At 43.3% G+C, this 14,572-nt stretch overlaps 1 protein-coding gene across 1 annotated transcript in view; it reads right to left on the reverse strand.

The window, feature by feature from the left end:
* LOC132388401 (uncharacterized) overlaps nt 1-14,200 on the reverse strand; it is a 30,649-nt gene extending 16,449 nt beyond the window's left edge. The window contains exons 1-6 of the mRNA XM_059960753.1: nt 14,020-14,200; nt 11,105-11,212; nt 8,493-8,600; nt 6,000-6,107; nt 3,379-3,486; nt 776-883 (exon numbers count right to left, since the gene is read on the reverse strand). Of these exons, the coding sequence (XP_059816736.1) occupies nt 776-883; nt 3,379-3,486; nt 6,000-6,107; nt 8,493-8,600; nt 11,105-11,212; nt 14,020-14,139 (660 nt within the window). The 5' untranslated portion in view covers nt 14,140-14,200. The remainder of the gene's footprint in view (nt 1-775; nt 884-3,378; nt 3,487-5,999; nt 6,108-8,492; nt 8,601-11,104; nt 11,213-14,019) is intronic.
* Between the last annotated feature and the right edge of the window lie 372 nt (nt 14,201-14,572).

A 14,572-nucleotide genomic window follows, 5' to 3' on the forward strand; every position in this document is an offset into this window, starting at 1 on the left:
GTCCGGAGTTCAACCATTTCGCTACCAGCCTAATGTCGAATATAAGGAGCATAAATTTGAAGTTTTATCCCAAAGCTTCAAAGCTCCCCCAACACTTCAAAGTGCAAGCAGGATGTAAGGGATATTTATTTACACTGAGAGAGCTGGGTGTATGGAACGACCAGCCAGAGGTGGTGGGAGAGTCAGATCCGTTTTGGATCATTTTTGAAACTCTGAGACAGGAATATAGATGAAATAAAATGGAGGGCTTTGTCGACGAGAAGGGGTAAATTATGTTCGAATATGTTAAAAGGTGAACGGCACACCAACGTGCCTGTACTGTACTCTGCTGTACAGTTCAATGTTCCAAATTGGAATGAAGGCTGTTGTTACAAAGAGAAAATAGTGTGGAATTTGAGTCTTCCATTCAGTGAGAGGTTTAAATCTAACTGCCTTACACAGGCAAACCTCTGCCGATTGTGGTTTTGGGATCTATGGGCTACGCCAGGTTAGTCATAGTACAGGCATGATTTTCGCAGCTAGGGAAAGGGATGTCAATTAGACAGAGTCCCAGTCACCGCAGGGCCGGGTTTGTGAGTGCGATAGTCTGGTGGGAGAAAAACCAGCTTCATCTGAGAGACTCACACAATCTCCCAGTAACTCTGCAGAGTGGGTGATGATGAATGCCCGTGTGGAAATGGGAGCTAACGTCAACCACGCTTTATGGAATAGTGTTCCAACCAGTTATCCAGCCGTACTCGGAGCATATATTTTGTCTTTCTTTTCCATGCCTTACCGTTTTCACAATTGTTTCCATAGAAAGCATGGTCACATGTGCACCTGAGCCCAGTGGGCAGTTCAGAACACGTTCCTCTCCCATTGCAGGATGTTGATCTGCATTTCTCTGCGGAGACATCAGTACAAATTTTCATATTAAACCCAGGTCAGTCAGTAATTTTACCTGTTAGAAGACTGCATATGTTTAGACTGTCGCTATAACTAATACAGATATAAAACTTGTGCTCAGCACACACGTTCACCCTGTTTAAATGCCCTAATGCTCCCAACGCACCACTTCCCAACTCACGGGCACACTTTCATACTGCACTGGTCATTTTCATCTGTTATTGCTGCTGTTTCAAATATTTATACAACTGCTTGCTTTATTATAATCATACCTGTAACATTGTACTGATTATACACATGTCTTATACATATGTCTTGCATGCCCTTCCCTTGGACAACATTGGTAGCGTCGAGAGCGTAGACTTGCAGCTTGGGCAACTGCTGGTCTTCCCAAAAAAAAACCCTGGAGACTTTCCAAGGTGCTAATCCATGGACTACCGAGACTAACGGAGGCCTATATGTCTTTTATACCTTGCAAATTCTATCAACCTGCCAGTCTTCAGGCCTTCACACTCAGTGAATTGTGCTGATATTATTTTGACACTGTCAGTGCTGGATCGTATCTATATGTATGCGACTATATTTACTGTGTTGTGCAGCTTGGCCCCAGAGGAACGATGTTTTCTTCAGCTGTATACAAGTGTCTGGTTGAAGGACAATAAACATGAAGTTGAATTGTAATTTGTCGAGCAAGGGGCGCAAAAGGCAAGAGGAACTCAGCAGTTCAGGGAGCATCAGTTGAGATGAATAAACAGTCTACCTATTGGCCGAGATACGTCTGTATGTCAAAGAACGGAGCATTAGCCAGAATAAGAAGGTGGAGGGAGGTTGATACTCTCCAGCAACTCAATAATCAAAGATATCTGGCATTCATTGCCTTATTCCCACTATGGACATATTGTCCCTACACACTTCCAAATCCCATCAGGGAGACAGCAAATCTGTTCGCTTCATACTGGACAACAGGCATAATCATTTGCAAGATGTTGCTGCGAACAGGAAGGCTTTAAACGTTTTCAACGTTCAGATTTTGAACTTTGAATTTTTTTGTATGGTGATGGATGGAAGGTTTATGATAGTCGTCACAGAATGGACGCTACCTATTGAAATAAAAAGCAAAATGTACCCAAGCAGGGTATGCTGATTAGTGTTTTTCAGAGCATGTAGATTACAAGAAAGAATTGTAACAATAAGCACGAAGGCAGACAAATGGAAGTTTATGAATCCTGTGACCCGTTATGGGACTCTTTGTAATGTTGCTAGCTCTAATCAACAACCTAAGTAAATTTGTAAGAGCCAAAACTATTTGTTAATGAAAAGTAAGCTGAAAGCTGCTTGGATTGTAGAGCATGTTTTATGAAGAACGTTTGAGAAGGCTAAGGCCGTTCTCTTTGGAGCGAAGGAGGATGAGAGGCAACTTGTTATTGGTGTACAAGAGGTATAGATCAAGGGGACTGCCAAAGACATTTTCCCAGTAAGTAAATGACCATTTTTTTTCGCGTGTCGCACCAGATTGTCAGCCATTCCTGTCTGGCGCGTGGTGTCAGGATTGGTCTCCTTTCGGATTAATCATGGTGTAAGCCTTCCTGACACGACCACTTTATTTTATTTACGAGGACGAATGGCCAGATCGATGCTTAACCAGGCACGGATAGAAAGCATGCTCGAGGGGGGCGGACTTGGATTCTTTCTCTGGAATCTTCGCTCCGGAGTCCGGCACAGATACCATTGCGCCACCAATCAGCCTAATGGCCAATATAAGGAGCATAACTTTGAAGTGTTGGGAAAACATTTCAAAGTTCAACGAACAGTACAATGTACGGGGGGATCTCCGGGAAATCTTATTCATACAGAGAGAGTTGGGTGTATCGAACAACCTGCAAGAGGTAGTGGTAGAGCCAGATCCTTTAGGAGCATTTCGGATTCTCTGAGACAGGCATATGGATGAAGGAAAAATGGAGGGCTATGTAGAAGAGAAATGTTAATTTATGCTCGAATATGCTAAAAGTTCAACGGCACACCAAACGGCCTGTGTTGTACTGTGTCGTACTGTTCTATGCACCAAATTTGGATGAAGGCAGTGGTTACAAAGAGAGAATAGGGTGGGATTTGTGGCATCCATTCAGTTAGTGTTTTGAATCTGACTGCCTAACACAGGCAAAATCTCTGCCGATTATCGTTTTGGGATCTACGTGATGTGCCATGATAGTCAGAGCAGAGGCATTAAATTCGCAGCTAGAGAAAGGGATGCCAATGAGACAGAGTCCCAGTCACCGCAGGGCCGTTTGCGTGAGTGCGACTGTCTGGTGGGGCACAAACCAGCTTCAGCTGAGAGATTCCCACATTCTCCCAGAAACTCAGCAGATTCGGTGATAAAAAATGCCGGTGTGGAAATCGGATCTAAAGTTCACGAAGCTTTAAGGAATTGTGTTCCAACCAGTTATCCAGCCGCAATGGGAACTTATTTTTCGTCTTTTCTTTTCCATGACTTACCGTATTCACAATTTTTTCCATAGAAAGCATGGTCACATGTGCACCTGAGCCCAGTAGGCAGTTCAGAACACGTGCCTCTTCTATTGCAGGTTGTTGATTTGCATTTCTCTGCGGAGACATCAGTACAAATTTTCACATTGAACCCACGTCAGTCAGAAATTGTTCGTGTTAGATGACAGCATAGGATTAGTCTGCTCTGTATATCTAATCCAGACATAAAACCTATACCCAGCACCCACGTACACCCTATATGAATGCCCTGACACTCCCTCCGAACCAGTTCCCAACTCAATGGCACACTGTCATCCTGCACTGGTCATTTTTCAACTATTATTGCTGCTGTATCACATATTTATACAACTACTTGCTTTATTATAATCATACCTGTAACATTATACTGGTTATTTGCATGTCATATATATTTGTCTTATATGCCCTTCCCTTGGATAATATTGGTGGCCTGGAGCAGTGTGACTTGCAGCTTGGGCAACTGCTTGTTTTCCTGAAAGATTCCCTGCCCAGGGACGCGCCCAGGAGACTTTCCGAGGTGCTAATCCATGATCTATCGAGAATAACGGGGGCCTACATGTCTTATAAACATTGCAATTTCTACAAACCTGCCACTATTCAGGCCGTGGCACTCAGTGATTTGTGGTGAGATTATTTTGTGACTGTGCGTGCTGGATTATAACTATATGTACTGTGACTACATTTACTGCGTTGTGCAACTTGCCCCAAGAGGAACGATGATTTGTTCAGCTGTATACAAGTGTATGGTTGAAGGACAATAAACATGAACTTGAATTGCAATTTGTCGAGCAAGGGGCGCAAAATGCAAGAGGAACTCAGCAGTTCATGGAGCATCCATGGAAATGATTAAACAGTCTACGTTTGGCCCTAGAGCCTTCTGTATGGGAAAGAACGGAGCATTAACCAAAATAAGAAGGTGGAGGGAGATTGATAATCTGCATCACCTCAATAATCAAGGTTTTCTGGCTTACATTCCTTATTTGCACTATGGACATACTGTCCCTGCACACTTCCAAATCCCATCAGGGAGACAGCAAATCTCTTGGCTTCTTACTGGACAACAGCCTTAATCATTTGCAAGTTGTTGCTGTGAACAGGAAGGCTTCAAACGTTTTCAACGTTCAGATGTTGAACTTTGAATTTTTTTGTATCGTGGTGGATGGAAGGTTTATGATATTTATCACAGAATGGAAGCTACCTATTGAAATAAAAAGCAAAATGTACCCATGCAGGGTATGCTGATTAGTGTTCCTCAGAGCATGTGGATTACAAGAGGGAATTTTAACAAAATGCCTGATGGTTGGCAAATGGAAGTTTGTGAATCCTGTGATACATTCTGGGGCTCTTTGTAATGTTGCTTGCTCTAATCAACAACCTAAGTAAATATATAAGAAACAAAACTATTGGTGAATGAAAAGTAAGCTGAAAGCTGCTGGGATTGTAGAGCATGTTTTATGAAGAAAGTTTGAGAAGGCTAAGGCCGTTCTCTTTGGAGCGAAGGAGGATGAGAGGCAACTTGTTATTGGTGTACAAGAGGTATAGATCAAGGGGACTGCCAAAGACATTTTCCCAGTAAGTAAATGACCATTTTTTTTCGCGTGTCGCACCAGATTGTCAGCCATTCCTGTCTGGCGCGTGGTGTCAGGATTGGTCTCCTTTCGGATTAATCATGGTGTAAGCCTTCCTGACACGACCACTTTATTTTATTTACGAGGACGAATGGCCAGATCGATGCTTAACCAGGCACGGAAAGAAAGCATGCTCGAGGGGGGCGGACTTGGATTCGTTCTCAGGAATCTTCGCTCCGTGTCCGGCACAGATACCATTGAGCCACCAATCAGCCTAATGGCCAATATAAGGAGCATAACTTTGAAGTGTTGGGAAAACATTTCAAAGTTCAACGAACAGTACAATGTACGGGGGGATCTCAGGGAAATCTTATTTACACAGAGAGAGTTGGGTGTATCGAACAACCTGCAAGAGGTGGCGGCAGGGCCAGATCCTTTAAGAGCATTTCGGATTCATTGATACAGGCATATGGATGAAAGAAAAATGGAGGGCTATGTAGAAGAGAAATGTTAATTTATGCTCGAATATGCTAAAAGTTCAACGGCACACCAAACGGCCTGTGTTGCACTGTGTCGTACTGATCTATGTACCAAATTTGGATGAAGGCAGTGGTTACAAAGAGAAAATAGTGTGGGATTTGTGGCATCCATTCAGTTAGTGTTTTGAATCTGACTGCCTAACACAGGCAAAATCTCTGCCGATTATCGTTTTGGGATCTACGTGATGTGCCATGACAGTCAGAGCAGAGGCATTAAATTCGCAGCTAGATAAAGGGATGTCAATGAGACAGAGTCCCAGTCACCGCAGGGCCGTTTGGGTGAGTGCGACTGTCTGGTGGGGCACAAACCAGCTTCAGCTGAGAGATTCCCACATTCTCCCAGAAACTCAGCAGAGTCGGTGATGAAAAATGCCCGTGTGGAAATCGGAGCTAAAGTTCACGAAGCTTTAAGGAATTGTGTTCCAATCATTAATCCATCCGCAATGGGAACATATTTTGTCGTCTTTTCTTTTCCATGCCTTACCGTATTCACAGTTCGTTCCATAGAAAGCATGGCTACAGGTGCACCTGAGCCCAGTAGGCAGTTCAGAACAGGTGCCTCTTCCATTGCAGGTTGTTGATTTGCATTTCTCTGTGGAGACATCAGTACAAATTTTCACATTGAACCCACGTCACTCAGCAATTGCTCGTGTTAGCGGACTGCATAGGATTAGTCTGTTCTGTATATCTAATCCAGATTTAAAATCTATACCCAGAACCCTCGTACACCCTATATGAATGCCCTGACGCTCCCTCCGCACCACTTCCCAACTGACGTGCACACTCCCATTCTGCACTGGTCATTTTTCATCTGTTATTGCTGTTGTTTCACATATTTATACAACTGTTTGCTTTATTATAATCATACCTGTAACATTATACTGTTTATTTACATGTCATATATAATTGTCTTAATTACCCTTCCCTTGGATAATACTGGTGGCCTGGAGAGGTGGGACTTTCAACCTGGGCAACTGCTGGTTTTCCTGTAAAAATCCCTGCCCAGACCTGATCCCTGCAGTCCTTCAGAGGTGCTAATCCATGGTCTTTCGAGACTAACGGAGTCCTATATGTCTTATATACATTGCAATGTCTATAAGCCTGTCACTCTTCAGGCCGTGCCACTCAGTGATTTGTGTTGAGATTATGTTGTGACAGTGCGTGCTGGATCATAACTATATGATCCAGGGGCGCAAAATGCAAGAGGAACTCAGCAGTTCAGGGAGGATCCATGAAAATGAGTAAACAGTCTACGTTTGGGCCGAGAGCCTTCTGTATGGGAACGAATGGAGAATGAACCAGAATAAGAAGGTGGAGGGAAGATGATAATCTCCATCACCTCAATAATCAAGGCTTCCTGGCTTTCATTGCCTTATTTGCACTATGGGCATACTGTCTCTACACAATTCCAAATCTCATCAGGGAGTCAGCATATCTCTTGGCTTCTTCCTGGACAACAGCCTTAATCATTTGCAAGTTGTTGCTGTGAATAGGAAGGCTTTAACTGTTTTCAACGTTCAGATTTTGAACTTTGAATTTTTTTGCATCGTGGTGGATGGAAGGTTTATGATATTTATCACAGAATGGAAGCTACCTATTGAAATACAAAACAAAGTGTACCCAAGCAGGGTATGCTGATGAGTGTTCCTCAGAGAATGTGGATTACAAGAGAGAATTTTATCAATATGCCTGATGGTAGGCAAATGGAAGTTTATGAATCCTGTGCTCCATTCTGGGACTCTTTGTAATGTTGCTTGCACCAATCAACAACCTAAGTAAATATTTAAAAACCAAAACTATTGGTGAATGAAAAGTATGCTAAAAGCTGTTTGGATTGCAGGGCATGTTTTATGAAGATAGGTTGAGAAGGCTAAGGTCGTTTTCTTTGGAGTGAAGGAGGATGAGAGGCAACTTGTTATAGGTATATAAGTGGAATATATCAAGTGTACTGCCAAAGACATTTTCCCAGTTTTCAAATGACCAATATTTTTTCGCGTGTCCCACCAGACAGTCGGCCATTCCTGTTTGGAGCGTGGTGTCAGGGTTGGTCTCCTTTCGGATTAACCATAGTATGAGCGTTCCGGACTCGACCCCTTTTTTTAATTTAAGAGTTCGATGCTCTCGATGCTTAAACAGGCACGGATAGAAAGCATGCCCGAGGGTGTCCCGATTTGAATTCGAACTCGTTAACATTCAATGCAGAGTCCGGCACTGATGCCATTGAGCCACCAGTCAGCCTAATGGCCAATATAAGGCGCATAACTTTGAAGTGTTGGAAGAATACTTCGAATTTCTCCGAACAATGCTAAGTACAGGGGGAATCTCAGGGATTGCTTATTTACACAGAGAGAGGTGGGTGCACGGAGCAACCTGCAACAGGTGCCGTTAGAGCCAGATCCTTTAGGAGCATTTCGGATTCTCTGAGACAGACATATGGATGAAAGAAAAATGGAGAGCTATGGAGATGTGAAAAGATATTTTATGGTCGAATATGTTAAAAGGTCAACGGCACACCAAACGGCCTGTATTGTACTGTGCTGTACTGTTCTATGTACCAAATTTGTATGAAGGCAGTGGTTACACAGAGAAAGTAGTGTGGAATTTGTGGCATTAGTGGTTTGAATCTGACTGCATAACACAGGCAAAGTCTCTGCCGATTGTGGTTTTGGGATCTACGTGCTCTACCATTATAGTCAGAGCAATTGCATGAAATTCGCAGCTGGAGAAAGGGATGTCAATGACACAGAGTCCCAGTCACCGCAGGGCCGTTTGGGTGAGTGCGACTGTCCTGTGGGGCACAAACCAGCTTCAGCTGAGAGATTCCAACATTCTCCCAGAAACTCAGCAGAGTCGGTGATGAAAAATGCCCGTGTGGAAATGGGAGCTAAAGTTCTCGAAGCTTTAAGGAACTGTGTTCCAACCTGCTATCCAGCCGCAATGGGAACATAGTTTTCGTCGTTTCTTTTCCATGCCTTACCGTATTCACAATTCTTTCCATAGAAAGCATGGTAACATGTGCATCTGAGCCCAGTAGGCAGTTCAGAACACGTGCCTCTTCGATTGCAGGTTGTTGATCTGCATTTCTCTGCGGAGACATCAGTAGAAATTTTCACATTGAACCCACATCAGTCAGTAATTGTTCGTGTTAGAGGACTGCATAGGATTAGTCTGTTCTGTATATCTAATCCAGAAATAAAACCTAGGCCCAGCACCCACGTACACCTTATATGAATGCCCTGACGTTCCCTCCACAACACTTCCCAACTTACGGGCACACTGTCATCCTGCACTGGTCATTTTTCATCTGTTATTGCTGTTGTTTCACATATTTATGCAACTGCTTGCTTTATTATAATCATACCTGTAACATTATACTGTTTATTTACATGTCATATATATTTGTCTTATATGCCCTTCCCTTGGATAATATTGGTGGCCTGGAGAGGTGGGACTTTCAGCCAGGGCAACTCCTGGTTTTCCTGAGAAAATCCCTGCCCAGGGCTACGCCCTGGAGACTTTCCGAGGTGCTAATCCATGGTCTTTCGAGAATAACGGGGGCCTATATGTCTTATAAACATTGCACTTTCTACAAACCTGCCACTACTCAGGCCGTGGCACTCAGTGATTTGTGGTGAGATTATTTTGTGACTGTGCATGCTGGATCATAACTATATGTACTGTGACTATATTTACTGTGTTTTGCACTTTGGCCCAAGAGGAACGATGATTTGTTCAGCTGTATACAAGTGTCTGGTTGAAGGACAATAAACATGAACTTGAATTGTAATTTGTCGAGCAAGGGGCGCAAAATGTAAGAGGAACTCAGCAGATCAGGGAGTATCCATGGAAATGAATAAACAGTCTACGTTTGGGCCGAGAGCCTTCTGTATGGGAGAGAACGGAGCATGAACCAGAATAAGAAGGTGGAGGGAGTTTGATAATCTCCATCACCTCAATAATCAAGGTTTTCTGGCTTTCATTGCCTTATTTCCACTATGGACATACTGTCTCTACACAATTCCAAATCCCTTCAGGGAGACAGCATATCTCTTGGCTTCTTACTGGACAACAGTCTTAATCATTTGCAATTTGTTGCTCTGAATAGGAAGGCTTTAACCGTTTTCAACGTTCAGATTTTGAACTTTGAATTTTTTTGCATCGTGGTGGATGGAAGGTTTATGATATTTATCACAGAATGGAAGCTACCTATTGAAATACAAAGCAAAATGTACCCAAGCAGGGTATGCTGATTAATGTTCCTCAGAGCATGTGGATTACAAGTGGGAATTTTAACAATATGCCTGATGGTAGGCAAATGGATGTATATGAATCCCGTGATACATTCTGGGACTCTTTGTAATGTTGCTTGGACCAATCAACCAGCTAAGTAAATATGTAAGAAGCAAAACTATTGGTGAATGAAAAGTATGCTAAAAGCTGTTTGGATTGCTGGGCATGTTTTATGAAGATAGGTTGAGAAGGCTAAGGTCGTTCTCTTTGGAGTGAAGGAGGTTGAAAGGCAACCTGTTATAGGTATATAAGTGGAATTGATCAAGTGGACTGCCAAAGACATTTTCCCAGTTTGTAAATAACCAATATATTTTTTTCCCGTGTCTCACCAGATTATCAGCCATTCCTGTCTGGCGCGTGGTGTCAGGGTTGGTCTCCTTTCGGAATAACCATAGTATATGCGTTCCTGACTCGACCACTTTTTTTAATTTAAGCGGCCGATGCTCTCGATGCTTAAACAGGCACGGATAGAAAGCATGCTCGAGGGTGTCCCGATTTGAATTCGAACTCGTTAACATTCGCTCAGGAGTACGGCTCTGATGTCATTGAGCCACCAGTCAGCCTAATGGCCAATATACGGAGCATAACTTTGAAGTGTTGGGAGAACACTTCAAAGTTCAACGAACACTGCAAAGTACCGGGGGATCTCAGGGATAGCTTATTTACACAGAGAGAGGTGGGTGTGAGGAACAATCTGCAAGAGATGCTGGTAGAGCCGGATCCTTTAGGAGCATTTCGGATTCTCTGAGACAGGCAAATGGATGAAAGAAAAATGGAGGGCTATGTAGAAGAGAAAAGTTAATTTATGCTCGGCAACGGCACACCAAACGGCCTGTATTGTACTGAGCTGTACTGTTCTATGTACCAAATATGGATGAAGGCAGTGGTTAGAAAGAGAAAATAGGGTGGGATTTGTTGCATCCATTCAGTTAGTGGTTTTAATCTGACTGCCTAACTGCCTAACACAAAGTCTCTGCCGATTATCGTTTTTGGATCTACGTGATGTGCCATTATAGTCAGAGCAATTGCATGAAATTCGCAGCTGGAGAAAGGGATGTCAATGACACAGAGTCCCAGTCACCGCAGGGCCGTTTGGGTGAGTGCGACTGTCTGGTGGGGCACAAACCAGCTTCAGCTGAGGGACTCCCACATTATCCCAGAAATTCAGCAGAGTCGTGATAAAAAATGCCCGTGTGGAAATGGGAGCTAAAGTTTACGAAGCTTTAAGGAATTTTGTTCCAACCAGTTATCCAGCCGCAATGGGAACATATTTTCCGTCTTTTCTTTTCCATGACTTACCGTATTCACAATTTTTTCCATAGAAAGCATGGGTACATGTGCACCTGAGCCCAGTAGGCAGTTCAGAACACGTGCCTCTTCTATTGCAGGTTGTTGATTTGCATTTCTCTGCGGAGACATCAGTAAAAATTTTCATATTGAACCCAGGTCAGTCAGTAATTTTTCCTATTAGAGGACTGCATAGGTTTAGACTGTCGCTATATCTAATCCAGATACAAAACTTGCACTCAGCACACACGTTCACCCTGTCTAAATGCCCTAATGCTCCCAACGCACCACTTCCCCACTCACGGGCACACTCTCATACTGCACTGGTCATTTTCATCTGTTATTGCTGCTGTTTCAAGTATTTATACAACTGCTTGCTTTATTATAATCATACCTGTAACATTGTACTGTTTATACACATGTCTTATACATATGTCTTGCATGCCCTTCCCTTGGATAGCATTGGTAACGTCGAGAGCGTAGACTTGCAACTTGGGCAACTGCTGGTTTTCCCAAAAAAACCCTGGAGACTTTCCAAGGTGCTAATCCATGGACTACCGAGACTAACGGAGGCCTATATGTCTTTTATACCTTGCAAATTCTATCAACCTGCCAGTCTTCAGGCCTTCACACTCAGTGATTTGTGCTGATATTATTTTGACACTGTCAGTGCTGGATCGTATCTATATGTATGCGACTATATTTACTGTGTTATGCAGCTTGGCCCCAGAGGAACGATGTTTTCTTCAGCTGTATACAAGTGTCTGGTTGAAGGACAATAAACATGAACTTGAATTGTAATTTGTCGAGCAAGGGGCGCAAAAGGCAAGAGGAACTCAGCAGTTCAGGGAGCATCCGTGGAAGTGAATAAACAGTCTACTCATTGGCCGAGATACGTCTATATGTCAACGAACGGAGCATTAGCCAAAATAAGAAGGTGGAGGGGGGTTTATACTCTCCATCAACTCAATAATCAAAGATATCTGGCATTCATTGCCTTATTCCCACTATGGACATATTGTACCTACACACTTCCAAATCCCATCAGGGAGACAGCAAATCTCATCGCTTCATACTGGACAACAGGCATAATCATTTGCATGTTGTTGCTGTGAACAGGAAGGCTTCAAACGTTTTCAACGTTCAGATTTTGAACTTCGAATTTTTTTGTATGGTGATGGATGGAAGGTTTATGATAGTTGTCACAGAATTGACGCTACATATTGAAATAAAAAGCGAAATGTACCCAAGTAGGGTATGCTGATTAGAGTTCTTCAGAGCATGTAGATTACAAGAGTGAATAGTAACAATAAGCACGATGGTAGACAAATGGAAGTTTATGAATCCTGTTATCCGTTATGGGACTCTTTGTAATGTTGCTAGCTCTAATCAACAACCTAAGTAAATTTGGAAGAACCAAAACTATTGGTGAATGAAAAGTAAGCTGAAAGCTGATGGATTGTAGAGCATGTTTTATGAAGATAGGTTGAGAAATCTAAGGCCGTTCTCTTTGGAGCGAAGGACGATGAGAGGCAACTTGTTATATGTATACAAGAGGAATAGATCAAGGGGACTGCCAAAGACATTTTCCCAGTATGTGAGTGACCAATTTTTTTTCGCCTGTCGAACCAGACGCTCAGCCAATCCTATCTGGCGAGTGGTGTCAGGATTGGTCTCCTTTCGGATTAATCATGGTATAAGCGTTCCTGACACGATCTCTTTATTTTATTTATGAGGCCGAATGGCCAGCTCGATGCTTAACTTGGCACGGATAGAAAGCATGCTCGAGTGTGACCCGACTTGGATTCGTCCTCTGGAAACTTCGCTCCGGAGTCCGGCACAGATACCATTGCGCCACCAAACAGCCTAATGGCCAATATAAGGAACATAAATTTGAAGTGTTGGGAGAACACTTCAAAGTTCAAGGAACACTGCAAAGTACAGGGGGGATCTCAGGGGTAGTTTATTTACACAGAGAGAGGTGGGTGTGAGGAACAATCTGCAAGAGGTGGTTGTAGAGTCGGATCCTTTAGGAGCATTTCGGATTCTCTGAGACAGGCAAATGGATGAAAGAAAAATGGAGGGCTATGTAGAAGAGAAATGTTAATTTATGCTCGAATATGTTAAAAGTTCAACGGCACACCAAACGGCCTGTATTGTACTGAGCTGTACTGTTCTATGTACCAAATTTGGATGAAGGCAGTGGTTACAAAGAGAAAATAGAGGGGGATTTGTGGCATCCATTCAGTTAGTGGTTTGAATCTGACTGCCTAACACAAAGTCTCTGCCGATTATCGTTTTTGGATCTACGTGATGTGCCATGCTAGTCAGAGCAATTGCATGAAATTCGCAGCGAGAGAAAGGGATGTCAATGACACAGAGTCCCAGTCACCGCAGGGCCGTTTGGGTGAGTGCGAATGTCTGGTGGGGCACAATTGGTCCGGCGCTGATGCCATTGAGCCACCAATCAGCCTAATGGCCAATATAAGGAGCATAACTTTGAAGTGTTGGGAGAACACTTCAAAGTTCAAGGAACACTGCAAAGTACAGGGGGGATCTCAGGGATCGTTTATTTACACAGAAGTAGGTGGGTGCATAGAACAACCAGCCAGAGGTGGGGGTTGAGCCAGATCCTTTCGGAGCATTTTTGAAACTCTGAGTCAGGCATATGGATGAATAATTGGAGGGCTATGTAGAAGAGAAGTGTTAAATTATTTTCGAATGTGAGTGCGACTGTCCGCAGGTGCACCAAGCAGCATCAAATGAGAGACTTATTACATCTCCCAGTAACTCAGCAGACTCGATGATGAAGAATGCCCGTTTGGAAATGAGAGCTACAGTCCAGGAAGCTTTATGAAATTGTGTTCCAACCAGTTATCCAGCCGTAATGGGAACATATTTATTGTCTTTTCTTTTCCATGTCTTACCGTTTTCACAGTTGTTTCCATAGAAACCTTGATTACATGTGCACCTGAGCCCAGTAGGCAGTTCAGAACACGTGCCTCTTCTATTGCAGGTTGTTGATCTGCATTTCTCTGCGGAGACATCAGTACAAATTTTCACATTGAACTCTCATCAGTCAGCAAGTGTTCGTGTTAGAGGACTGCATAGGATTAGCCTGTTTTGTATATCTAATCCAGATATAAAACCTAGTCCCTTCCTTACACTCTTCTGCCTCCCAGCACCCATTTACACCCTGAATGCCCTAACGCTCCCCCCGTACCACTTCCCAACTCACGGGCACGTTCTCTTTTGTGAGCCTTGCGGGCCTCCGCGGCTTGCCATAGACAACTGGGCTTCAAGGTTTTTTGAGCTCCTGTGTTTTCTAATTTTGTCTTAAGCAGAGCCGTTAGGTCCTTGTCTTCTCTGTTTAATCTTGACAAGGTAATTGCAGCTGGCATGGACTTTCTGTGTTCAGTGATTATTTAATGCTGACTCCTGATTACTGCTTTTAGCGGAGTCTTTCGTCATTGAGAATAA

This window comes from Hypanus sabinus, unplaced genomic scaffold (assembly GCF_030144855.1).
Source record: "Hypanus sabinus isolate sHypSab1 unplaced genomic scaffold, sHypSab1.hap1 scaffold_316, whole genome shotgun sequence".
NCBI lineage: Eukaryota > Metazoa > Chordata > Chondrichthyes > Myliobatiformes > Dasyatidae > Hypanus > Hypanus sabinus.